This window comes from Muntiacus reevesi, chromosome 19, assembly GCF_963930625.1.
Source record: "Muntiacus reevesi chromosome 19, mMunRee1.1, whole genome shotgun sequence".
Taxonomy (NCBI): domain Eukaryota; kingdom Metazoa; phylum Chordata; class Mammalia; order Artiodactyla; family Cervidae; genus Muntiacus; species Muntiacus reevesi.
Window position 1 is genome coordinate 49,408,221 of NC_089267.1, and position 26,894 is coordinate 49,435,114.

General features: G+C 38.3%; 2 protein-coding genes across 6 annotated transcripts in view; one reads left to right on the plus strand and one right to left on the minus strand.

Moving 5' to 3' along the window:
- Window positions 1-1,239, plus strand: part of MMS22L (MMS22 like, DNA repair protein) — a 123,493-nt gene extending 122,254 nt beyond the window's left edge. For all 3 annotated transcript variants that reach the window (XM_065911348.1, XM_065911349.1, XM_065911350.1), the window contains one exon: window positions 51-1,239. In XM_065911348.1, coding sequence (XP_065767420.1) covers window positions 51-144 — 94 coding nt within the window. In that variant the 3' untranslated portion in view covers window positions 145-1,239. The remainder of the gene's footprint in view (window positions 1-50) is intronic.
- A 1,744-nt stretch (window positions 1,240-2,983) lies between these two features.
- The window catches only part of KLHL32 (kelch like family member 32), a 216,712-nt gene continuing 192,801 nt past the window's right edge, over window positions 2,984-26,894 (minus strand). For all 3 annotated transcript variants that reach the window (XM_065911353.1, XM_065911352.1, XM_065911354.1), the window contains 4 exons: window positions 25,110-25,168; window positions 20,278-20,470; window positions 18,512-18,606; window positions 2,984-7,769 (listed from right to left, as the gene is read on the minus strand). In XM_065911353.1, the coding sequence (XP_065767425.1) occupies window positions 7,608-7,769; window positions 18,512-18,606; window positions 20,278-20,470; window positions 25,110-25,168 (509 nt within the window). In that variant the 3' untranslated portion in view covers window positions 2,984-7,607. The remainder of the gene's footprint in view (window positions 7,770-18,511; window positions 18,607-20,277; window positions 20,471-25,109; window positions 25,169-26,894) is intronic.

The following is a 26,894-nucleotide window of genomic DNA, read 5'->3' on the forward strand; positions in this document are numbered from 1 at the left end:
ACTGCACAACAGCAATAAACATATATCTCTCTCTTCTTTTGTCTTTACAGGGAAGCCTATAGCAAGCTTTTATCTCAGCTAGGACAAGTGGGACAAGATGAGATACAGAACCTGCAAAATGATCATGTCGAATCTATTTTGTGATTTCATCCTCAACATTAATTATAATACCTAAAGCCACTTTGTGCCATTTGACTCCTACCTTCATTAATTGTATAATGTTCTGTTAAAATACCTTATAGGATCTTTTCCGTACATACCTGTAAGTATAAAGTATATAAATAAGGAAATAAGAGTTAAATATGTTATAGAATCCTTGGAACTTGGTAAAACTGCATTCTGTTTTGAAGCAGTTTTAGTAAACTAAAGAAACCTAAAGAAAGTTTTCCTATCTGGGAGTGTTGTCTGTGTATGTCTATGCAGGTTTGATCCATGGGCATTTTACTGTAGTGTTGACTTTTTGCCTTGCAAGTAATTTATTTCTATTTTTTGTTTCTTTACAAGTTATATTTAATCATGACACTATTTCACATTACCTGGCTTCCCTGTGCTGGTTTTGTCACTTGGTTGCTTTCTTGTTTGCTTGTTTTTATTGTTTTGTTTCTTCTGAGGAATGGTCAGGAGATAGGACTGTATATTTGTGATCCTTTTTTATACTATGTTTGAGGCAAGTTAATAAAATTCTTTCAGAGCACACTTAACTCTGAGCAGTGAAACTGAATCTGGCTAAGGGATTATACAGATATATATATATATATATATATATTTTTTTTTTTTTTTTTTAACTTGGGCTAACAGTGTTTATACTTTGGGTCCAACAGTTGCCAGATGTTTTTCTCTATTCATCCTTTCTTTTGGAATTGTCATATCAAGAGGAGGATAAATAAGAGCCTTTAAAAAGAGAATAAGTAATATTATGGAAATTTTTTAAGGTTACAAATTAACAGAAGAGTTCTGAAAAGTCAGCCGAATTATCTACTTGCTCCTCAACTAGAACCTCTTATAAACTAGCATCTTACATATTTGCAGGGAACCAGCTTAGTTTCCTATAGCAATTCATCTCTCAACCCTTTAACTATCTGAAATTTCAGATTTATTTTACTGGTTGAGCTTTGTCCTTGACTCCTTTCTCTAGTGAGCATTATTGGGTAAAAACAGTTCCAATCTTAGTGCTGAGAGAACCCATGGGGGTCTTAAACTCAGCTCTTACTTTGTGACCATGAGCAGATTCCCACTCAGCTCTTACTTTGTGACCATGAGCAGATTCCTAATCTTTTCTTAGTCTTAGTTTCTTCATGGAGAAAAATGAGTAATAATACTTCTTGAAATTTCACCATGTTCTGGTAAGAATCAGTGGGATAACCGATTTATAATCATGTAATTAAAATTATGTGAAAGTATTTGGTGACCTACATTCTCTTAGACATACAGACATGATTCCTGTATCTCATGCACAAAAGTAAGAAACTTCTCAATTTTGTTCTTCTCTAATGGTATGTCCTAGATGAATGATTCTACTTCTTTTCAGTGTTTTCTTACATGTCATGTTTGCTAACTTTGAAATAATTTGTTTTCTTTGGGGGCTCTAATGTTTATCATGGTTTTACTATTCCTTCAGGAAAACATTTTCAGCCCTTTTCTGGCTCAAGTATCTTTTAAAATGAAATGCACTACAGTCAGGAAACTATAGTTAGTAGCCCTTTCCTAACAGGAATTTGTGAAGTCTAAAGGACTTCATGACCTATAAATGGTCTATTTTACCCCTAAATAAACTAATTCAATAAATGGGATGAATAAAAGCCTCTTTAAGGTTACTGAAGACGTCATAGCAATGAATTTCTTTTCATTATAATAGTGACTTACTAATGATGTATTATTTTGCAAGTTTTAGCAGTTGAAATTTAAAATATTTAATGGAGTGCCTTTAAAGGGTTATTTATGTGTGTGTGTGTGTGTGTGTGTATTCCTCCCCAAGGGAAATTGATAAAGATGTCTTAGATAATCTTGCTGTTAGCTTATGAAACTTTTTAAGGGTTAAGAAAATCTGTTACTGAATCATGCATTAGGATATGTACCTGTGTATATTAAGAATAAATTTATACTTAAAACTCATAACAAGAAAGTCTGTAACATGTATATGTAGATATATTTTTTTAATTTGTGTATCAGTAAAATTTTAAACTGTTTTATTCATTGAAGAAAAAAGAAAATTTATGATTCAGTTCCATTTCTTAAAAATCTTCACTGACCCTTACGACTATAGTCTTATCTCTTTCCATTCCCAGACTTAGAATAACCTTGTAGTTGCTTCCTTCATGTTCTTTTCCCCCTAAAATCCCTGTAATATCTGAGGTGACTGCTTCTACCATTGTTAAGGTAAGCCAGTCTCTTGTGGTCGAATCTGGAATGTGCTCTCATTTTCCTTGGGCTTTGGCGCCTCTGTGACTGCATTCTCTTCTATCTTCTTATGCCTTCCTCAGCGATACTGCTTCTTCCTACATACACAGTTTCTCTTCTTGTCCCTACTGGTAAGATCTGGCCCTTCACCCGCTCTGTCTCAACATTCTTCTGGTAGTGAACTGAGAAGACTAGCTAATAACTTTATCTTTCACATCTGTATCTAGTACTACTTTTTCTTTAAACCTATCTAGTTAATTCTCCTGGAATCTCAGGGCAACATCGAGCTGCCTTTGTCACCTTCTTTTCCAGAGAAGGTGACAGTCTTTGCCTTCATTTTCTACCCAGAGCATACACCACTTTCCCAGTTCACTTAACCTTGATGTTTCTTGGATTCTTCATTGTTCCCCACTTTTCATCTGATCAGCAGTACAAGCTTTTGCTTTTTTTTTCTTTTTGCCATCACGTGCATCCAAATTTATTAGGCACTATAATCGCCTCCTTATCTCCGGATTATTGAAATTTATTCTTCACTTAATTCTGACGTTAATGTTCCTAGAAGACTACTTTCATCTTGTTACTTTTCTGCTCAAGGACCTCCATTTACTTCCCATTGTTAATCTGACATTGAAGCCCTCCTGTCAGGAGAATTTCTGCCACCTGACACTAGACTTTCTCTTTCCAAACTCGACTCAAGCAAGAGAGTAGACTGTCTTGGCTACTTTCGCTGAAGGACATGTTCATTCTACACTGTGGGCTTCATTTAGTTTGCCAGCTTACCACCATTTCTACAGAAACCTAACTTTAAGATACTCAATTAGGAAAATTAAAATATACATGTTAGGCTTCCTTGGTGGTTCAGATGTTAAAGAACCTGCCTGCAATGCAGGAGACCTGGATTCCATCTGTGGGACAGGAAGATTCTCTGGAGAAGGGAATGGCTACCCACTCCAGTATTCTTACCTGGAGAATTCCGTGGACAAATGAGCCTGGTGGGCTACAGCCCACGGGGTTGCAAAGAGTCAGACACTTGTTCAGTTGCTCAGTCATGTCCGACTTTGCGACCCCATGGACTGCAGCAGGCCAGGCTTCCCTGTCCTTCACCATCTCCCAAAGTGGGCTCAAATTCAGGTCCATTGAGTCGGTGATGCCATCCAGCTATCTCATCCTCTGTCATCCCCTTCTCCTCCTGTCCTCAATCTTTCCCAGCATCAGGGTCTTTCCCAATGAGTCAGCTCTTCACACTGAGTGGAGTCAGACACTCCTCAGTGACTAACACTTTCACTTTCTATACGTAAGTATCCCAGTCAGTTTCTTTAAAATATCAGGTGGAGTGTAAAAGATGATTGGAGGACAACACAGTGATCAAAAGGACTTTTATTAGACACTCAGATTTGGTTATGATTTAAATTTCAACTGAACATTTAATTAGGTTTTCATAGGGGAGAAGACAACATGGGTGTATTGTCCCTGTACAAAATCATTCAGTATTCAGTGCATTTGTACTGGAAGAGTTTCACAGTATAAACTTTTACATCTTTCCTTATCCCTAGCATATTTTATTTTCTTACTAAGCATATTTGACTTTTTTGTTTTTTTCGGGTAAGTAAAAAAAATTATTTGTGGTTGTTAGGTGTGTATCTTCACTACACATTGTTATTTTTATCTTCTGCACTTCATCACAAATCTTTAAAACTACTATTTATAACTAATTACATGGACTCCTTTCCATGTACATTCATAGAATCTTGGCAGTTTTTATTTTTAGGATTATATAATCATATAAGAACTTGACAAGCTGTTACAGTTGGGAAAAACCTTTAAGAAAACTACTTTCTCTAAGTTCTGCGCATCAACTTAACACTTTTTTTCAGAGATAAAGGCAGATATCATAGAAACTTCACCCAAAACTGTGTTATCTGTTCTAAACCACTGGGTTTTGATTCATACTCTTTTTTTTTTTTACATAAACCTTTTATCTTCCAAAAACTGATCTCCTGCCTCCTCCTCCTAGGGTTAAAAATACTGCGTTGTCAGTCAAATGGAGAGTATGCTACTATAAATAATAGGCTCTGTTTGTGTAAAACAGTTGGGGAACTAGCAAAATAGTATATTCTTTCACATATTTGATGTAAGATATGAGATTTATATTTTGATTCTGTGATAAACTATATTGTTCAGTTTACCAAAATCAGTATCGAATGATTAGAACAGACCAACTTCTGCTTATTGACATTTCTGGTGTGAAGATAGTTACCCAGTTCATTGCACTTGTGAATTATGCTTTTAGAAAAATTCCGGGCATTTCTATTTTATACACACTTTTAAGTTATTTGTGTACAAAGTAATGAGATATAATAAAAATGCATATATTCAACTTGCACTGCACTTGTGATTATTCAACTTCCTCTTCATGACAGATTGACTCTTTGAAAAGCAAAATAAAAACGAACCATGTTACCTTGAGGAATATTTTTTATCTTATTTACTCCTGTTGCTTTTATACTCTGCCTTAACAAAAGAAAGGTAAGTTTTCAGCTATTTTAATGGCTGAGGGTATACAACATACATATGGCTACACTGTGAGGAAAATACAGAGAGAAATGGTGTGGAAAATACCCTAAAAATAACAAATTGGCATTTTGCTCTTAAAGATCTAAGGAATTTTACTGCGTTTTACATACATATTATTTTAGAGATTCATGTCTTTTCTGACTTTTCCTCCTAGAGTAAGAACACTGCTAATATCTGTGTTACTGCTTTTTCTTTTTTAAAGTACAATCTTGAAGTAATATTTAAATTGTTTTACGTTTCATGGAAATTGAAATTAATAAATACAAATACAATATGGTCTTTGAAGAGTGCAAATGGATGATGTATTACTGTGGAATAGTTCACTGTGGTAGAAAACGTGTATCTGACTAGTTTCGGTGGACTTAGATTTTTATGACCAACCACTGTTCTCTAGAATTTTTCTTATTAGCTCTTACGATTGGTAATTTGAGGGACAGGATCAAATTCTCAGTGAGCTGGAATTTCTCTTTGTGGGGAAGGGTTTGCTGTACTTTGGATGCTATTCTTTGTTTACAATTATATGTTTCTGAAAATTATGTAAAATTTATATAAAAATTCTGACTTCAATTTTATAGTATCATTACTATTATACAATTATTACTGAGTAATACTATACAAGGAAAGGTTTGATAGTATATACTGATTTGTTTTAAATGGTTAGAAGTTTTCACAAATGAGAATAATCTCAGACTGCCTTTCCATTTATCAGTCAAGTTCACTTCAAGACCATTTCCCTTTTAATAATTGGGTGGAGAATCTAGGATTAAAAACAGAATGTTTAAAAAAAATAGATTGTTTTATAAGGTAAAATTCCTGAAGAAATCTGTGTGTTAAGTAGAAATTTTAGTAAATCTGAAATAATTGTGTAGGTCCTTGTTGGAAAGATTTCTGAAATGTTGGAATCCACTCTCCTCACACTGTAAGTAAGGCATTTTTAAAAATTTGGATGGTTTATACCTTACAGAGCGACTCTGTTTTCCTTCTAAATATCAATTGTCAACTTTCAGAACTGTACAAATACTCCTCTAGGTTTTTTGTCTAAACTTAAAGTCTTTTAAAATTTTACCACTCTCTTTACCCTAGTCTCCCCTCCCCTCTTAATCTGAACAGCCAAAAATTATATATTTATTTTTAATATATTGATATTTAATATATATTTAAAATAAGTGTTTTAGGTATTATATAATATATAAAGTTAGTGATTTCTGTATTTAGGATAAAAAATATTTTCATTCACTTCTGCTTACTAAAAGTGGCTACATGAACAAAATGACAGTTTCCTATAAGCCAAGGATTGCTGAATGCTTAAACTATACCAAGGAAAAATAGTGAAATCTTCCTTTTAAGAAAGATGACCTATCATAACAAGATTAGAGAAAGGGGGGAAACTCACATTATAGTTATGGAATTTACGTTCAAATACGATTACTGAGTTGTTTAATTTTTTAACATTTTGTTATAGACAAAGCAAATCCAAAAACCTAGCCTAAAAAAATTCTTCTGTATTATTAAAAATGGTAGTAATATGTATTGGTGATGGAGAAGAATCCCACAAGCGCTGAAGATTGACATAACCTTTAACAAAGTGGAAAAACTTTTACTAGAACTACCAATTCTAGGTTCAAATTTATGTCAAAGCACTTTATGATACCAAAGTTAGTCCAACTAATTTTTTTTTTTTAGCTTTAAAATGTCACTTTTCACTAAACAGTCTTAAATGAATTTGAGGCAAGGGTTTGTAAAAGTGTAGGAATCTTTGGCTTTGGTAAACTCCCTGTTTTCTAATTAGTATGTCTCTTTCACACGCTTTTCAGAATCATCTCATAGCATGTCTTCCAAGTTCTATCCAGTAAGTTTTAAACTTCAAAAATAATCTCCCGGTTCTTCTAAAGACAGTAAAATGCCTTGTAATTTGAGTGATATTTTTTCTTAGGCAAAGTACTTCAGAGCATTTGTCTAATTCTCACAGCGTTCTTCTGAATTGATACGTAAATCAATAATCGCCCTCCTTAAAAAGTGAGGAAACTGAAGCACTGTAAAGTTAAGCCAAGGTCACAGAGCAACTAAGGGGGAAAATCCAGGTCCTCCATCTGCTGTCCCAGTGCACCTCGGTTATTCATATTACCGTGAATAAAATACGGCATTTAAAAATTTATGATGTCATAATGGCGAGGACTCTGCTTCCACAGCAGTATTGTATAATGTTGGATTTTTAACAGAAAAATTGCAAACCCAGGGTTTAATAAAGAGATTAAGTACCGACAATGTTTTTGAAGATCACGGACGGCAGTACTTGTGAAATAAACTGCCTCACTAAGAGTGTAGTGTCCTGGACAGCACTCATTAGACAAGGTGTATAAGGGATGCTTTAAAGTCCCACAGACCGTTCAGTCGGCTCTCGGCTAACACCGCAGTAAAAGTCACACATACTATATATTGACGCACACGGAGGAGAGTGACAGGCGTTTTCAGTCATGTGTATTTTAGAAAACTTCATTTTTTGCTTATGTTTATCTGAATATAATAAGATCTAGAAAACAGAACAAGGAAGCATTGAGCACTGAGTGTTTTCATGCCCAGTATCCAAAAGCCAGGCTTTTTGTCCTCCTGTTCATGATGCTTAAAGCACTGGCTTTTCAGACCGCGCCAATCCTGTGATGAGGCACTTGAAGAGTCTGAAGGTTAGGGCACGTGAAATACGGAGCGGGGAGGAAGCATGCTGCTATTCCATTGGAAGCAAAAGGGAGTCTAGGCCCATAGAATACTTCTTCTTTGCCTTCTCTACTTACATCGAGTACCTACAAAGGAAGGGAGAAATCTGTATGTTAAAGGTGGTGGTTCAAAGTAAAGCTGTGTCCACATGAAAGAAAACCTGCAGTTAATTTCAGTTACGCTGACATGACTATATCTTACATATTGCTATTTTTCTCACAGTGTTGTACCAGAAATATGTATTTAGTTCCTGTAAAATGCTATTCTACACATTTATGTGTATGTACATATATTTATAATAATTTAGCCTTCGGAACAAGCGTTGAGATGTAGGCAGCATTATTGTCCTTTAATAAAACTGCCTTAGACTGGTTAAGTAACTTGCCCAAACTAGTAAGCGTTGTTTGTATGCTGGCTTACAAATCCTCATCTGCAGTGTGAAATAAACACTGACTTTGCAGCTTTGCTCTGAACACTGGTGAGATCATCTCACTCAGGGTCTGGCACAGAGAATATTATAGCTTCATAGCAGGTTCAAGAAAATCAGTTGCTTCTGGAGATTTTTCCCCAGTTATCTCCTTGTTAAGCTGGAGTTTCATCTCTTTCCTTACATGGAAAAGAATCTTTGTCAGTCAGTGCCTGCTGCCACCTCACTGATTTCTGGTTTAATTTTACTACTAGGAAGATGCTTTTATAAGACAAGCTGGTCATGTCGTATTTGTTGAACCCATAAAACTCCTAGCCCTAAATCATCTTATCCTCTCTTCATATGAGCTTCCTCTAACTTCATTTAAAATTTTTCCTCCCTTGGGTTCTATGACCTTAAAAAAAAAAGTAAGTTTGTCATTCATATGGTCCTGTTGCCAGCCACTTTGGTCCACTTCTTCCAGCCACCTCCTAAATGCAGACATGCCCCAATATTCCAACCACAGACCCTGTGGCACTCTTAAGGGGCCTCATCCACTCTGATGCCCACATCTGTCACCTACGTGGATAATTCTTACATTTTTAATGCAATAATGCATTATTTCAGACTAAAGGGGCCCTTGAGATTTGGGGATCCAAGCCCATAAAGAAGAGGACATCAGTAAGGCCTAGAATAAAAGAAAGATCAAACCTGTAGCTTTTTTCCCCAAATGGACATTTAGCTGTCCCATCCCATTTACTGAACAATATGCCCTGTCACTACTCATTTCAGATAGCTCAATACATGCTACATACAGATTTTTCTTTGTTCTCTTTTGTTGATTTATGTATCTTCCTACAGTAGCACATTTACAGTTCCTTTGACTGGGTAAGAGCATGTCTCATTCATTTTCAAGCATTTCTTGGTTATTCTTATATTCTCTCCTGGAGAAACTTAAAGATCAATGTGACAAGTATTATTCCCCCACCCTGTGAATTTGACTAGCTGAGTGACTTAATCAGGGTCACACAGCTGGTAGAGCCAGTTTTTTGTCTCAGGATTGCAACCCAAGAAAGAATAAGGATTTCATGCCATTTTGTGACATCCCCTCCCCGACTGAATGCATTTTTAGAACACGAAAGGTGAAGTCACATCCAGAGAACTTGGGCCGGTTTCCTGGACCGAGAGGACTGCTCACGGTAAGTGCTTCTGTGCTCAGGCAAGCCCAACGCTGCAGCCCCGCGGGCTGTACCCCACCGGGCTCCTCCGTCCACGGCAGTCACAGGCACGAATGCTGGAGCGGGCTGCCATGCCCTCCTCCAGGGGGTCGTCCCGACCCAGGAATTAAACCCCTGTCTCTTGCGTCCCCTGTATTGGCGGGCAGATTCTTTACCACTGTGCCACCTGGGAAGCCACGAGGCAGATGTAATTTATTTAATCCGTGAGATGGAGGAAACAAAAGGGTTGGTGGTTTTTCTCCAGTACACTCCCATGAAAGCTGGCAGACAGAAGGCATTGGGGAGAAGGAGGTGCCAATTTGGCAACACATCCTCCAACCAAGAAGAAGTAATCCTAGGTGAAGAGCGGTGGAGGTGACCTGACAGCACGGACTGATCACCGAGGCAGCTGCTCCTTGATGCTTGTCGTCCCCGGGACACCAGGCTAGAGTCGAGCTCTGCGCCAGCTGCTTGCTTACACACCCCACTGAACTAACGAGAGCACCTGACTCCTCAGGACTTAACATCTCCCACGGGTAAGTGTCACTAACAAGTCCAAAGCTTAATCTTCAAAGTGTTAATTTAAGAGCATCTCAGCTTTCTCTTGTTTATCCTCATAATGGGTTAAACAGTTTGTGGTCAGTCACATAGCAGAAAAGAAGATAAAAAAGTATGGTTTCTCAACATTTGACATGCTTCATCCCTGTGTGGCTGAATCCTACAAATGATAGTTAAGTAAACTTTAATGATGAGCCCAGAAGGGTCAGTCTAATAGACAGGTTATTGGCTGGTATTTTCAACTTGGGGGAAAAAAAAAAAAAAAGACTAGTCCTTCTGGATGTTAACAGACCAGTCTGAACTATTTAAGTGTGACTTTCACTAATCTTAGCCAGCCATGGCTTTAGGATCCAAGAATTCTACATATTTGTGACTTATTAAAAAAACTTAAAACTTTTGATATTTTTAACATCTATACTATTTTCTCCACTCTTTCTTATACTTTTTTCTTTTTTTTTCCTATACTTTTTTCCTTCACAGATCATATCTCAATTTATTCAGTGTTTTGGAGCTTAAAAAATGTGTTTTTTGTTGTTAATTTTTATCTTACACTGGAATATAGTTGGTTAACAATGTCGATAGTTTTAGGTATATGACAAAGTGATTCAATTATACATGTATCTATCCTTTTTGAAATTCTTTTCCCATTTAGGTTGTTGCAGAGTATTGAGCCATGTACCCTGTGATATACAGTAGCTCCATGTTGGTTATGTTTTAAATACAGTAGCATGTACATGCCAATCTCAAACTCCCTCCCCCTCGACTCTGCCACAGTGGTTATCATAAGTTTGTTCTCTAAGTCTGTGGGTCTGTTTCTGTTTTGTAAATAAGTTCATTTGTATCATTTTTTTTTTAGATTTTGCATAAAAATAGCATCATATGATAATTTGACTTTCTCCAACATCACTTAGCATGATAATCTCCAGATCCATCCACGTCATTACAAATGGCATTATTTCATTCTTTTTAGTGGCTGAGTAATATTCCATTATATATATGTATCACATCTTTATCCATTCCTGTTGATAGACATTTAGGTTGATTTCATTTCTTGGCTATTGTAAACAGTATTGCAATGAAAATTGGGGTGCATGTATCCTTTTGAAACATGGTTTTCTTCAGATACATGCCTTCGAGTTGGATTGCTAGATCATGTGGTAGCTCTATTTTTAGCTTTTTAAGGAACCTCCGTACAGTTCTCCCTCATGGTTGTACCAATTTACATTTCCAACAGTGTAGGAGAGTTTCCTTTCCTCCACACTCTCCAACATTTATTGTTTGTAGACTTTTTGATGATGGCCATTCTGACTGGTGTGAGGTGATACTGTGGTTTTGATTTGCATTTCTCTATTTTTTAACGATGTTGAGTGTCTTCTCATGTGCCTCTTGGTCATCTGTGACCAAGATGTGGCAGATGTGGCTGTCTGTGACACATGACACCGATGTAGGTTTTCTCATTTTTTGTTTGGGTTTTTCTGATAGTGAGCCACATGAGATGTCTGTAAATTTTGGAAATCCCTTGTCAGAGGCACCATTTGCAAATATTTTTTCCCATTCTGTGGGTTGTTTTTTGCTGTGTTTTTTTTTTTTTTATAGTTTGCTTTGCTGTGTAAAAGCTTTGAGTTTAACTCCCATCTGTTTATTTTTGTTTTTATTTCCATTATTCTAGGAGACAGATCAAAAAAGATACTGCTGCAATTTATATCAAAGAGTGTTCTGCCTATGTTTTCCTGTAGGAGTGCACAGTATTGGGTCTTATATTTCGGTCTTTAATCCATTTTGAGTTTATTTTTGTGTATTGTGTTAAAAACTGTAATTTAATTTTTCCCACCATTTATTGAAGAAACTGTGTTTTCTCCATTGTATACAGTCTTGCTTCCTTTCTTGTAGATTAATTGACCACTGGTGTGTAACTGACCACAGGGCTTTCTCTCCTGTTCTTTTGACTTATATTCCTGTTTTCCTGCCAGTACCAGACCGTTCGATGCCTGTAGCTTTGTAGTACTGTCCGAAGGTCAGGGAACCTCTTTCCTCCAACTGTTTTTCTTTCTCAAGATTGCTTTGGCTATTTGGGGTCTTTTGTGCTTCCATATAAATTTAAAAAAATTTTTGTTCCAGTTCTGTGAAAAATGCTGTTGGTAATTTGATAGGGAAGGCATTTCAACTTGTAGATTGCCTTGGGCATTATTGGTCATTTTATTAATAACTATAATGATGTTTTTCCAGTTCAAAGATACTGTATATCTTCTCTTTGTATCATCTTCAATTTTTTTATCAGCATCTAACAGTTTTCAGAGTCCTGGTCTTTTGTTTTATTCCTAAGTTATCTTTTTCTTTTTGATGCAATGGGATTATGTTAATTTCTCTTTCTGATCTTTCATTGTTACTGTATAGAAATGCAACAGATTTCCTTGCATTTATTTTGTATCTTGCATTTACCAAATTCATTGGCAAACTTTAGTAGTTTTCTGGTAACATCTTTAGGATTTTCTATATATAGTATCATGTCATCTGCAAACAGTGACAGTTTTACTCCCTCTTTTCCAATTTGGATTCCCTTTATTTCTCTTTTTGGATTACAATGGCTATAACTTCCACAGCTATGTTTAATAAAGTGGTATGAGTAGACATCCTTGTCTTTTTCCTGATCTTAGAGGAAATGCTTTCAGCTTTCCACTGTTGATTATGATGTTAGCTGTAGGTTTGTCACATATGGCCTTTAATTATTTTAGGTAGGCTCCCTCTATGCCTACTTTCTGGAGATTTTTTTTTTTTTTTTGTAAATGGGTGTTGAATTTTATCAGAAGCTTTTCCTGCATCTATTGAGATGATCATATGGGTTTCATTCTTCAATTTGTGGGTGTGGTGTATCACAGATTGATTTGCAGATATTGAAAAATCCTTGCATCCCTGAGATAAACCCCATTTGATCATGGTTGTGAAAGTGAAAGTGAAGTCGCTCAGTTGTGTCCGACTCTTTGCGACCCCATGGACTGTAGCCTGCCAGGCTCCTCTGTCCATGGGATTTGCCAGGCAAGAATACTGGAGTGGGTTGCCATTTCCTTCTCCAGGGGATCTTCCCAACCCAGGGATTGAACCTGGGTCTCCCGCATTGTAGGCAGACGCTTTAACGTCTGAGCCACCAGGGTTCAATCGTGATCATGGTGTATGAGCCCTTTAATGTATTGTTGCAATTGTTTTGTTGAGGATTTTTACATCTATGTTCACATCAGTGATATTGGCCTGTAAGTGGGGTCTTTTTGGTGCATTTCCAGTATCTTGCATGTGCTCTCCTCACAGTTGCTGATTTTGACACCATATTTGTGTGCAGATGATTTCCTACCTTTACTGCATGTTTGTCTTTACCGGTGGGCTTTCCCATTCATAATTTTGTCTCTAGTCATGGCCTTTTCTTTTCCACCTGGAGAAGTTCCTTTAGTATTTCTTGCAAAGCTGGTCTGGTGCTGCTGAATTCTCGTAGCTTCTGCTTGTCTGTAAAGCTTTTGGTTTCTTGTCAAATCTCCAGGAGAGCCTTGCTGAGTAGGTTGTAGGTTCTTCCCTTTCATCAGTTTAAATGTATCACGCCACATTCCCTTCTTACCTGCAGAGAAATCAGTTGATAACCTTACGGGAGTTTCCTTGTACATTATTTTCTTCCCTTATTGCTTTTAGCATGTTTTCTTTGCCTTTAATTTCTGTCAGTTTATTACTGTCTCAGCATGTTCCTCCTTGAATGCATCCTGCCTGGGACTCTGTGCTTCCAGGACTTGGGTAACGGTCTCCTTCCCCATGTTAGAGAAGCTTTTAGCTACTCTCTCTTCAAAGATTTCCTCAGGTCCTTTCTCGCTCACTCTCTCTTCTTCTGGGACCCCTATAATGCAAGTATTAGTGCATTTTCTGTTGTCCAGAGGTCTCTTAGACTATCCTTATTTCTTTTCATTCTTTATTCTTTTCCGCAGCAGTGATTTACATCATTCTGACTTCACAGCCACACACCCCCACCCCCCATGCAGGAGAGCCTCCAATATTAACAGGTAAGTCTGGCCTAATCTCTTACAAGGACAACGACTCTTTTCCCTGTATTCTGGTACACAAGACTCTGTGAGTGCCCTCCAAGAATGGAATTTATTTCCCCAGTCCTGTGAAATTCCTGTGACTAAACCACGTTGGCCTTCAAAGCCAGCTTCTCTGGGAGCTCCCCCTGTTGCCAGACCCCCAGGCTGGGGAGCCTGATGTGGGGCTCAGAACTTTTACTCCTATGGGAGAACTTCCGTGATATAATTAGTTTTTGGTTTGTGGGTGCCCACCCAGCATGTATGGGATTGAACTTTATCACAATTGACCCCTCCTACCATCTTGTGGATGTAGGGTATCTTTTTGGTAGCTTCCAGCATTTGTCAGAGTTTGTTTCGCAGTAAGTTGTGATTTTAGTATTTCCATAGACGAGGTCAGCTCATGTCCTCTCCTCCACCCTCTTGTCTTGTCTCCTGTGATTTTCAACCTGATGATATGTACTCAGGAATTTCTACTGTCTAGTCAGTATCTTCTTATAAATACTATTTCAATCTCTCATGAGCTTACTTCTCTGCTGGATATTCTTCCAGAAAGTAGTAAGGAAATGGCTTGAACATGTAGCTAGTCTCTTCAACCATCAACATATTTACTGTTAATGAACCAAAATAAATAGTTATGTAGTCACCCAAAAAATAAATACTTGAGACTGTACAGCCTTGGTTTAGAATGAATGATAATGTAATCCATAATCAGCTGTCCATAGCTAAAATCGAAGATATATGATGAGTCTGTTATCCATGAAGACTTAACACTCCAAGCCTCTCTTTAAATGACAATTCATATGCTTATATGAACTTATTATCTACAAACAATAAAGGCTCTTAAAAGCCTTTATCAAGTTTATCTGTGCTTTGTGGGACTAACATGCCAGCCAAGGAAATAAACACAGCTTTTGCAAATGATTGATTGATGTGGTACTTCAAGGTAGCTACGAGAACACAGAACTACCCAGAATGCTCATTTTTTTTTAAAAAAGCAGATACATTAGAATCTTTTATTGTCCAATCTCAGAGATGAAATTTATTCCATTAACACAAGCTCTGATTAAAACTTACTTGATTAAAATGTATGAATTGCCTCTTTCAGAATCACCTTAATCCTGAGGCTACTCTAGAATATCCTCAGTGGCTTAAGATACACACATGTACTCCTCCATCTTTTTGAAAACAGACTTGTTTGGGAACAGCCAGGTGTAATGAGGAGTTAATTAGTGTACACGATAAGTGGCCCTGGGCACTGCAGGGAGGGAAAGCATGTAGACTGGTGTGGCTTTGCTGTTGTTCTGTTGCTAAGTGGTATCTGACTCTTCCCAAGTCCACGGACTTCAGCACAGAAGGCTTTCTGGACCTTCACTATCTCCCGGAGTTTGTTCAAACTCATGTCCATTTAGTCAGTGATTCTATCTAACCATCTCCTACCACCTCCTTCTCCTTTTACCTTCAGTCTTTCCCAGCATCAGGGTCTTTTCCAGTGAGTTGGTTCTTCATATCAAGTGGCCACAGTACTGGACCTTCAGCATCAGTCCTTCCAATGAACATTCAGGGTTGATTTCCTTTAGGATCGACTGCTTTGATCTCCTTGCTGTCCAAGAGACTCTCAAGAGTCTTCTCCAACACCACTATTTGAAAGCATCAATTCTCTGGCTCTCAGCCTTCTTTATGGTACAACTCTCACATCTATACATGACCACTGGAAAAACCATACCTTTGACTAGGTGGATCACTATTGACAAAGTGATGTCTCTGCTTTTTGATATGCTGTCTAGGTTTGTGATAGCTTTTCTTCCAAGGAGCAAACGTCTTTTAATTTCATAGCTGCAGTTTCCATCAGCAGTGATTTCAGAGCCCAAGAAAATAAAGTCTGTCACTCTTTCCATTGTTTCCCTATCTATTTCCCATGAAGTGATGGGACCATATGCCATGATCTTTGTGTTTTGAATGCTGAGTTTCAAGCCAGCTTTTCCACTCTCCTCTTTCACCCTCATCAAGAGGCTCTTTAGTTCCTCTTCACTTTCTGCCATAGAGTGGTATCATATGCATATCTGAGGTTGTTGATACTTCTTCCCAACAATCTTGATTCCAGCTTGTGATTCATCCAGCCTGGCATTTCTCATGGTACTCTGCATATAAGTTAAATAAGCAAGGTGACAATATATAGCCTTGACATATTCCTTTCCCACTTTGGAACCAGTCCGTTGTTGCATGTCTGGTTCTAACTGTTGCTTCTTGGCCTGCACACAGGTTTCTCAGAAGACAGGGAAGGTGGTCTGGTATTCCCGTCTCTTGAAGAATTTTCCACAGTTTTTTGTGATCCACACAGTCTAAGGCTTTAGCATAGTCAGTGAAACAATGTCTTTCTGGAATTCCCTTACTTTCTCTATGATCCAGTGAATGTTAGCAATTTGATTTCTGGTTCCTCTGCCTTTTCTAAGCCCAGCTTGTACATCTGGAAATTCTCAGTTCACATACTGCTGAAGCCTAGCTTGAAGGATTTTGAACATAACCATACTAGCATATGAAATGAGCACAACTGTCCAGCAGTTCAAACATTTTTGGGACTGCCCTTCTTTGGAATTGGAATGAAAACTGATAAATTTGCTGACATTGAGTGTAGCACTTTACCAGCATCATCTTCTAGGATTTAAATAGCTTGGCTGGAATTCCATCACCTTTATCCACTCGCTTTGTAATGCTTCCTAGTAATGATGCAGCTACTATTGAAAAAAGTTTGAAGTTTCCGCAAAAAGTTAAAAATACCTTATAGTTTAGTAACTCCACTTCTGGGTATTTATGCAAAGAAAACAAAATCAGCATCATGAAGAGACATCTGTACCATGGTCACTACAGCATTGTATATAATAGCCAGGATGTGGAAACAACCTAAGTGTCCACTTATGGATGAATGGATAAAGATGTGAGATATATATCTATCTACACACACACACAAACATATATATACAGAAAGAGACATTAAAATAGGAAGTCCTTCTTTTGCAACAACATATATGGACCTTGAGGGCATCATTACTCTAGGTAATGGGTTGGCCAAAAAGTTCGTTCAGGTTTTTCTGTACCATCTTATGGAAAAACCCCAGCGAACTTTCTGGCCAATCCAAAAAAATATGTCAGAAAAAGGCAAAACTCTATTATCTCACTTATATGTGGAATAAAAAAAAAAAAAACTGAACTAATAGAAAGCAAAGACAGATTGGTGGTTCCAAGAGGCAAGCAGTGGGGAGTGACAGAAATGGGTGAGGTCGTCAAAAGATACCTCAAAAAAGTGATGAGTTCAGGGATACAGTGTCCTTAGTGTTGACTATACTATATTGCATATTGCATGTCTGAAACTTGCTAAGGAAGTAAATCTTAAAAGTTCTCATAAGAAAAAAGTACAAATGTGCAACTATGTGAGGTAAGGGATGTTCAGTTTACTGTGGTGATTACTTAGCAATGTATAGGTATACAAAATTATATCATATACCTTAAACTAACACATTACGTTCCCTCTGTTAGATCAGAAACTACATCCATCAGGACAAGTCTGTTAAATATTCATTTCTATGCTACCTTTGCTGACTTAAAACTACTTATCTATATCAACAGTAGAAATAAGTTAAAATCCCCAGACAAATCTTGGGCAAGACAGATCAAGAATGGAAGGGGAAAAAAAAAAGCAATATTACAAATGTAAAGTAGAATATAACCAACTCAACATCTATATACTAACATTTTTGAAAACTTAGAAAACATGGAAAAGTGTCTTGAAAAACGGATACATACCTTATGAGATGTGAAGAAGAAATTAAAAGTTCTAATAATCCTGCAACTATTAAAGACATTGAAGCATCTGTTTAAAATCTTCCCACAAAGATGAGGTTAGATATTATGAATAGTTATAATGATATGTTTTTCTGGAGATCAGGGAAAGGTCAGGGCTAACACATGTCAATATGCTATCACAGAACTCAAAGTAGAAAAACAGCTCTGGTAAGAATTGTAAAACAAACAAACCATAAATAATACCACCTTGACTTTATATATATATCAACAATAGCCATGGCTGTTCTGAACAGCCCAGCTAGCAACTTGCCCAGTCTGAGCTGCTCATATGTTGATGAGCCAAGGATACTCTGGGGGCAGAGATTCCCCCTGCAGACCAATCACAAAACACGACTACTCACTTCTGCTAGGAAAGAACACCCCTGTAGGGGGCATTTGTTAAATGAACGAACTGGAATATACAGAAAATAAGTTTTGCAGATGTGAAAGTACAGTTACCAAGATTTCAACAGGTTTCGGTTTTAAAAAAGGGAAAGGCATTCCACTTCCCCCACTTCCCGTATACATTATGTATACTGTTAAAAAGCTCATTCCCATCTTTATTTTCAACAGGACTCAATCATTAGATATCATTTTTAGGATGCAGAATGAAGTTTAGTGGCTGAACTAGCTGCACAAAGGAGCTCAATCTTCTTTCTATATGTAAATATTCTCTTCCTTCAATTCAGCACTGCAAAAAAATCACCTCACTGAACCACTTGAATGAACTTCAAAAGGGGACTTCAACCGCTCACCTGGATACAAGCCAGAGGCTCATTTGTCCAAATCGAATATCCACCAACTAAGTATATTCTCTCATTATGGACAGCAACTCCAGATTCATTTTGGCCTAAAGTAAAGAGAATTGAATAAAAGAGGAAAAATAAATCCATTTCCTTGCATGTCTTAATTAACCCTTTTGCCACTGAGGGGTAGTTTTCCCCCGGGGCACACGTGTATACTTCACAGGATTTTTGCCGCAACTAACCCCTGCCTCCCAGGTCTCAGAGGGAAGAATTAACCACTCTCAGAGAATGAATCAGTGTTGGGTCAGAACGGGGTGATAACACTCAACAGCCAGTCAAATTAGTAAATACAGCATTAAAGACAGCAATAATAAGCCGTATAGAAGAGTTTAATACCATGTTGTATGCCATTAATTAATACTAATGGATATAAAGTATATTTGAGGAATGTAGAACACCTCTTGTTCTACTGAATACAAATACTTCTAAGGCAAGTGCTTACATCTGTAACAGCTGCAAACCCAAGAAGCAAATAAAACAGAGCCAAGCCCCTAGCGTGCCCCAAATGAAGACAAATGACAGAAAAAGACTGATAGTTACTACTTTCCTTTTTCTTTACATACACAACAGTTTTAAGACTATATTATAAAGTTCCTGAGCTGGGACCAGCCTGGGTAGTCCCTAGATATAGACACGCCAAAATGATAAAAGGTTCCTCCTCCATTAAAAAAAAAAAAAAAAAAAGAATAACTCACTACCACATATTCTTCCCTGGAGGCCATCAGAGAGAGAGACAGTCTCTTCTTATTGATGGGCTGACACAGAATTGACTCGGGTAATAAATAAGCTGGATCCTATAGCAGACAGAATCACAGATCGGGGGACCGAGGGGCTAAGGTACCACTACGGGAACTCAGAGTTAAGTGCTGTAGGTGGGCCTCAGATCATTTTCCAAAAAAACAGGAGCTCAGTATAAAGCATCTAATCCTCTCACACTGGTTAGGCCCCCAACGTGGCCTCCTCAGCAGGGGCTGTGAGCACCCACTCAGCGTATTAAAATGCCTTCAGGCCACAGTCCTGCCCACCTTTTGAGTTTGTGACCTTAACGGAAGGGAAGGGATCTTAATAACGCAAGCCAAGAAGGGAGGAAGTTTTCAACTTCATAAAGAAATGTCAGGGGTGGGCTATTTGCTGCTTTCTTATCATTCACTTTGGGATGAGGATGGTCGCCCCCTAGTGCTGCTCGTGGTGATGGCTGGATAGGTGTGGTCAGAAGTGCTGCCAAACCCCTACACATAGAACATCTCCAGCGTTTTCTCTTTAAGAAAATACAGGCAAAAAATGATATCTGACAGTGATAAACAGTGAAGACCATTCTCCTGAACTCATAAGAAATAAGACTAAAAGTGAGAAGAGAAAAATAACTTGCTGCTATAGAGTCATTAACTCTTTCAGCACCTGATCCCTCCTACTTATACCAGTGTTGCTACATGAATATTGATTGACAATAATGGACTTGACATGCCTCTCTCGACAATGTGAGAACACACACAGAGGTAAACACAGGCCCTGAGAAGCTGGATGCTCAGCCAATGGACTGAGTCAGATTTTAACTGAGTCAGAGAGAAACAGTGTTCACCTTTGGTAATAAAACCAAGTTGTTCCACTATCATGCATTTAATATTTAGAGCTGCCCTCAAGATGTCTAAAAAAACAAGTTTGTCGACTTCCTGAATCTCTTCTTTCTCCTGGTTTACGTAATCAAAGGTACTTGCCAGTCAACAGGTTAAAATTGCAGCGCGTCCACTGGTCAGTGTCTATGTTGTAGGAATCTATATGCCGCACAAGGACCCGGTCATTATTGTAATCCAGGTCATTGCCTCCAAGAACATAAAGCTTCCTCTGAACAGCAGCCATGGAATGGTAGACCCGCCTCTGCAGCATGGGGCTACGGCTTATCCACTTGTTCTGAAAAGAAAAGAAATGCAGGTGAACGGTTAGCTGGAGATGTCCATGGCAGAAAACAGCGGTGCCTCATTAGTAGTTGTAGGTGGGCCATATTCTATTTAAATATTGTTTACTTAGTTTGAAAGGAATAGGTGTCTTACCTGAGAACAAGTGCAGAAGATTCCACATGTTCTAACTCTGTTTTGCAATTTACATAAGGCATTTCCTCTTGTTTGGGCTGCATTTTAGAGGGCATTTTGCATTTATAAGAGGAGCATATGAGAATTTAGAAGTTTTCATGATAGTTACCTCCCAGTTGAGAGAACATACTCCTACAAATGACTTAGGAGTGCTCATGCATAGGTATTTGTGTACAGTGGTGTAATGATAACAAAACAGGCTCTGGATCCAGAATACTGAGTTTATAATTTGTGTGTGAGCTTAGCAATTTACTTAACCTGTCTGTGCCTGCTTCCTCCTCTGTAAAACGGAGATAACAGCACCCAACTGACAAGCCTGTTGTGAAGATTAAATGACCTAATGCACCTAAAGCATTTAGAACACTGCCTGGCACACTTGTCTGATAATGTGCACTTTAGGAAACTTGATTTAGGTCATACTTGAATGGTCTAGTGGTTTTCCCTATTTTCTCCAATTCAAATCTGAACTTGGCAATAAGGAGTTCATGATCTAAGCCACAGTCAGCAATGGAATGTGAAGTCAAGTGGGCCTTAGGAAGCATCACTACAAACAAAACTAGTGGAGGGGATGGAATTCCAGTTGAGCTATTTCAAATCCTAAAAGATGCTGCTGTGAAAGTTCTGCACTCAATTTGCCAACAAATTTGGAAAATTCAGCAGTGGCCACAGGACTGGAAAAGATCAATTTTCATTCCAATCCCAAACAAAGGAAATGCTAAAGAATCTTCAAACTAACCTCACAATCACACTCATCTCACACGCTAGTAAAGTAATGCTCAAAGTTCCCCAAGCCAGGCTTCAACAGTACGTGAACTGTGAACTTCCAGATGTTCAAGCTGGATTTAGAAAAGGCAGAGAAAAATAAATAAATAAATAAAAAAGAAAAGGCAGAGGAACCAGAGATCAAATTGCCAACATTCGTTGGATTATCGAAAAAGCAAGAGAGTTCCAGAAAAACATCTATTTCTGCTTTATTGACTACACCAAAGCCTTTGACTTTGTGGATAACCACCAACTGTGGAAAATTCTGAAAGAGATGGGAATACCAGACCACCTGACCCGCCTCTTGAGAAACCTGTATGCAGATCAGGAAGCATCAGTTAGAATTGGACATGGAATAACAGACTGGTTCCAAATAGGAAAAGGAGTACGTCAAGGCTGTATATTGTCACCCTGCTTATTTAACTTATATGCAGAGTACATCATGAGAAACACTGGGCTGGAAGAGGCACAGGCTAGAATCAAGATTGCTGGGAGAAATATCAATAACCTCAGATATGCAGATGAACCACCCTTATGGCAGAAAGGGAAGAAGAACTAAAGACCCTCTTGATGAAAGTGAAAGAGGAGAGTGAAAAAGTTGGCTTAAAGCTCAACATTCAGAAAACTAAGATCATGGCATCTGGTCCCATCACTTCATGGCAAATAGATGGGGAAATAGTAGAAACAGTAACAGACTCTATTTTGGGAGGCTCCAAAATCACTGCAGATGGTGACTGCAGCCATGAAAATAAGACACTTGCTCCTTGGAAGAAAAGTTATGATTAACCTAGACAACATGTTAAAAAGCAGAGATATCACTTTGCCAACAAAGGTCCGTCTAGTCAAGGCTATGGTTTTCCCAGTAGTCATGTATGGATGTGAGAGTTGGACTATAAAGAAAGGTGAGTGCTGAAGAACTGATGCTTTTGAGCTGTGGTGTTGGAAAAGACTCTTGAGAGTCCCTTGGACTGCAAGGAGATCCAACCAGTCCATCCTAAAGGAAATCAGTCCTGAATATTCATTGGAAGGACTGATGTTGAAGCTGAAATGCTAATACTTTGGCCACCTGATGTGAAGAACTGACTCTTTTGAAAAGACCCTGATGCTGGAAAAGATTGAAGGCAGAAGGAGAAGGGGATGACAGAGGATGAGATGGTTGGATGGCATCTCTGACTCAATGGACATGAGTTTGAGTAAACTCCGGGAGTTGGTGATAGACAGGGAGGTCTGGCATGCTGCAGTCCATGGGGTCGCAAAAAGTCAGACATGCCTGAGCGACTGAACTGAACTAGAAAACTTACTGTGATGAAATCACTGGCTCAGAGGGGACCCTAGATAAGCTAATGAGAGGGCAGCTTTGCTGTTCTTTCCAGGATGAACCTCTTGAGGTCAAGGGAAGAGAAAAGTGTTGATTCAGCAACAAACCCCTCACAGCCTTTAATATATTTACACTCACATCTTCACCAAATTGGGAAAAGTTATTTCCAGGCATATTGTTATTTGGTCTTCTGTTACAGAAGACCATTTCTTTAGGAAATGGTGAAACCTCTAATGTTTGGTTTTATATCACTCTCAGGATTAAGAAAAGTATCCTCAACTCCTCTCTAATAAGGTTATTTAAAATATAAAAATAGGTGAAAATCAAATATGACTTTAATTTAAATCTCAAGTAATGGACAAGTAAATAAGCCTAACTATTTTCCTTTTATATAAACACTGAACATACAGGAAGAACACAGATAATTTCTTTTTGCCAAGAAAAATTTGGGTTTCGACCAGAAAAATCATCATGTTTTGAATACATACAATTTCACCAGTTCACAGAGGTATAAAGGCAGAATCAGAAAAAAAAAGAAGTTTTGTATAAATATTGGTCCATTCACTAATGGCATACTGACTGGCTCATTTCTAATTTCTCTTCTAAAGATATACTCACAAGAAAAAAGAAAGTGGTTTGTCCAATTGTTTAAGGCTTGCATTCATCTGCTCCACCAGTTTTTAAACATGTCACAATAAGAATCTCCTTCCAATTAATTGTATCTTTAATAGAACAGTTAAACCTTTCTTTTAGATATTCTAAGAGCTACCTTTAATACATTACACATGAGTGGATTTAACTCCAGACACTGATGGTGCTTCCTGGAGGTGCTTTCTATGAGGCAACGCGTCACAGTCTGAGGACGCAGTGTTTGCACTAGCAGTCCAGTCCCCTGCCACAGGACTCTGGATGCCATCTGCTGTGCAAAGCCTGCCTGCATCCCCTGATTATATCTTTAGCTTCCTTCACTGCCGTGCCTGCCAGGTGAGCCGCCAACCGCTGCAGAGGCAGAGAAACAGAGAGGCCTGGCGGGGTCATCCCTAATAAGCTAGCGTGTGAATCCTAATCAGTGCTGGGGAAGCAGAGGTCACCCCGGCCTGCCTGTCGGCAGGCAGCGATGTGCTCTGTGGCAGATGGCAGGCATTACTGACTTTCCACAAAGGCCTAGCAGAGAAATAAGCACCAGGGCTGAATGATAGAGTTATTGAGATTCTGAGCAAGATGCAAGCAGATGTGATGTTTGCCAGTACCACCGTAAACAATATGCCAGCAGAATTTTAAAAAAGAGCATGTGTGTACAAACATGGAAGAGAACTCATTTGAGAAGTGTTAACACCTTCTTCCTCTTTAACCACGTGTGCACCAAACTCAAGCAACTGTAATTAATGATACCCCTTGAGACACCCAGCCCAGGAACACATGGTCTCCCAAATCGACAGCTCCTAATGACATCAGGAAACACACTTGCAAAGACAGAAATACTTTTGTTACACTCAGAATCAAGGAATTGTAAAAAGTAAAAGATACAAAATAGATTGAGGTCACTGTGAACATACATTTGACGGCTAATCCCGACCTAGACTGTCAAAGCCAACCTGTTGTTTCCCAGTTCCAGTATCTTCGCTGATGAAGATTTGACCTCCAAATCATTTTGGAATATTGTCATAACCAGGAAAAATACTTACATTACCAAAATCACAGAAATGGCAAAATTCAGCAAACATGTGTCACAGTTACAGATACTTTGGTAGAAGGAAAAGAAAAATAGTTCTTTTGTGGGGAAAGAAGTCATGAAGTGTGCATGAGAAGTGGGCAGAAGGGACAGGCACCATCCCAATGTGCCCAGTCCAGGCCCAGCTCTTAGATGAAAAACATACTCCAACTCTTCAGATACTTCTGATTTATCCTTCGCAATGCCCTGGGATATGCTGACTATATAGGGTTAAATAAAAGCTACTGTTTATTTGGGAATAACAAAACCATAAGCGTGCTCCCCTCCTAGCATGACAAGCCTTCTCAAAGGCTGCAGCAACAGGACAGTGCAAATCCTTTCTTAGGATCTCAAAGACACTTGAGATAAACGGAAATAAGGGCATTTAACTCATCAACATATTTTCCCTCTTTCCTACATTATGCAAAACTCTGAAAGAGTTAACCATTGAGTAGAGCATAAAACAAAAAGAGCTGAGATTTCATGTTTTGTAAGGGGAAAAAAAAAAAAAGCAAGCCAAAAACAGTTTATCCAGATGCTTCCTTTTCTCTATATAAGTTTAAGATGCATGTGTGTGTATAGACTTGGCATTCCAACTCCTAATTACTGGAGGAATCTTTAAAAATTCATTTTAATTAAGGTAATGAGCTTTTCTTAGATGAGTCTTACCTGGTTAGGTTCATACACCATTAGTCTGTTCTGATATTGTGCCGTGTTAGTTACTCCACCTGTAACGGATTAGCACGTGTTAGCGCTTTCATGAATAAGAAATGGGATAGTCCAACATAAGAACGAGATACAATTAAAGCAAAATTAGCTACTGCTGAGGATCTGTTTGTACACCCTCGTGGTGAACCCATGACATAGTTAAGCTTATTGTTGAAGCAGTTTCATTTTCAAGAAACATTTCAGAAGCAATCCAGTTGAGAGCAAGCAACAAGCACGCTGAGATTACCACGAGGCGCCCAATTCTGGCAAGCTGCCCTGCATGGCTGGAATGAGGAGCAAAATATGGTGAGGGGGTGGGAGCAAGCATACCACACTCAACACAAATCTCTACAGTATTTATGCCGGGGACATAGCTATACGGAAAACTCTCGTCCTTGGCTAACTGGTCATCTTACAGCTGTAGTCTTAGGTCTGCTAACACAGTGAGCAGTAATGTCTTCTTTTTTTTAAGACTTTTTGATGTGGATCATTTTTAAAGTCTTTATTGAATCTGTTACAATATTGCTTCTGTGGCCCAGAGGCATGCAGGATCTTAGCTCCCCAACCAGGGATCGAACCCATACCCCTGCATTGGAAGACAAAGCCTTAACCATTGGACTGCCAGGCAAGTCCCGACACAGTGATATCCTGATGTCTCTTTGGAAGAACCATATCTAAAAAAGCACATTACTTATCAAAAGAGATCCAGAGCCAGTGCTGTCCAATAGAATAAGCACCACAAACAGGAGTCACACATGCAATTTTAATTTTTCCAGTAGTCACATTGAACAGAAAAAAGAAATCCTTTACTTTAAACTTAATATGAATTTAATTTAACTCTAAATAATAATCCCCCCCTTATCTCTGAGGGGTACCAAGATCTGCAGTGGATGCCTTAAAGTGTAGGATGGCACCAAATACTGTATATACTTTGTTTTTCCTATATTTACATATACCTATGATAAAGTTTAATCTACAAATTAGGCACAGTAAGAGATTAACAACAATAACTAATAATGAATTTGAACAATTATAAAAATATACTCTAGTAAAAGTTACGTAAATGTGGACTCTTTCTCAAAATACCTTATTGTACTGTACTTCTGATGATGATGATGTGGATGATATAACCTACTTGATGAGATGAAGTAAGCGGAATGACATAAATCATTTATGAAGCTTCCTACAAGTTTTACAACCCAGGAATATCTTCCTCGAAGACCTGGGAGCCATCCCATTGAGATGTTATCATCAAGGAAGATAATGTTCCCATCTCTCAGTTTCTATGGAGGCTAGGAGCCTAATTCTGAAGGATGCAAATCAGGAAACACAAATGACCAAGCCACAGAGAAAAACATTTACAGATTCAGGATAACTGAATGTGCTCAACACATCACACGGATCAACCTTCCTCCAGAAGCACTTCAGGATATTTCATCTAGTTCACCCCAATGCTTAAAAACCCTATTGTTTTTCAGAGGAGCTGACTTCAGACTGCACTCTAATCTCCCTCCCCTAGTGCAATAGTCTTGGATAAAGTCTCCCTTGTTTAACTTTGTCCAGTAAAATTTTTGCTTTGGTAGTTCAAATACTTTGGATAGGTCACGACTATCAACTCCATGGCCAGAAGTCAAATCAACCAAACACCACAGAATTAGTGCATCAGCTTAACGAAAGTGGAATAATCAATCAATACTAATGGATATATAAAGGAGAGGAAACAGCCCAGGCCAACCATTACTGCCT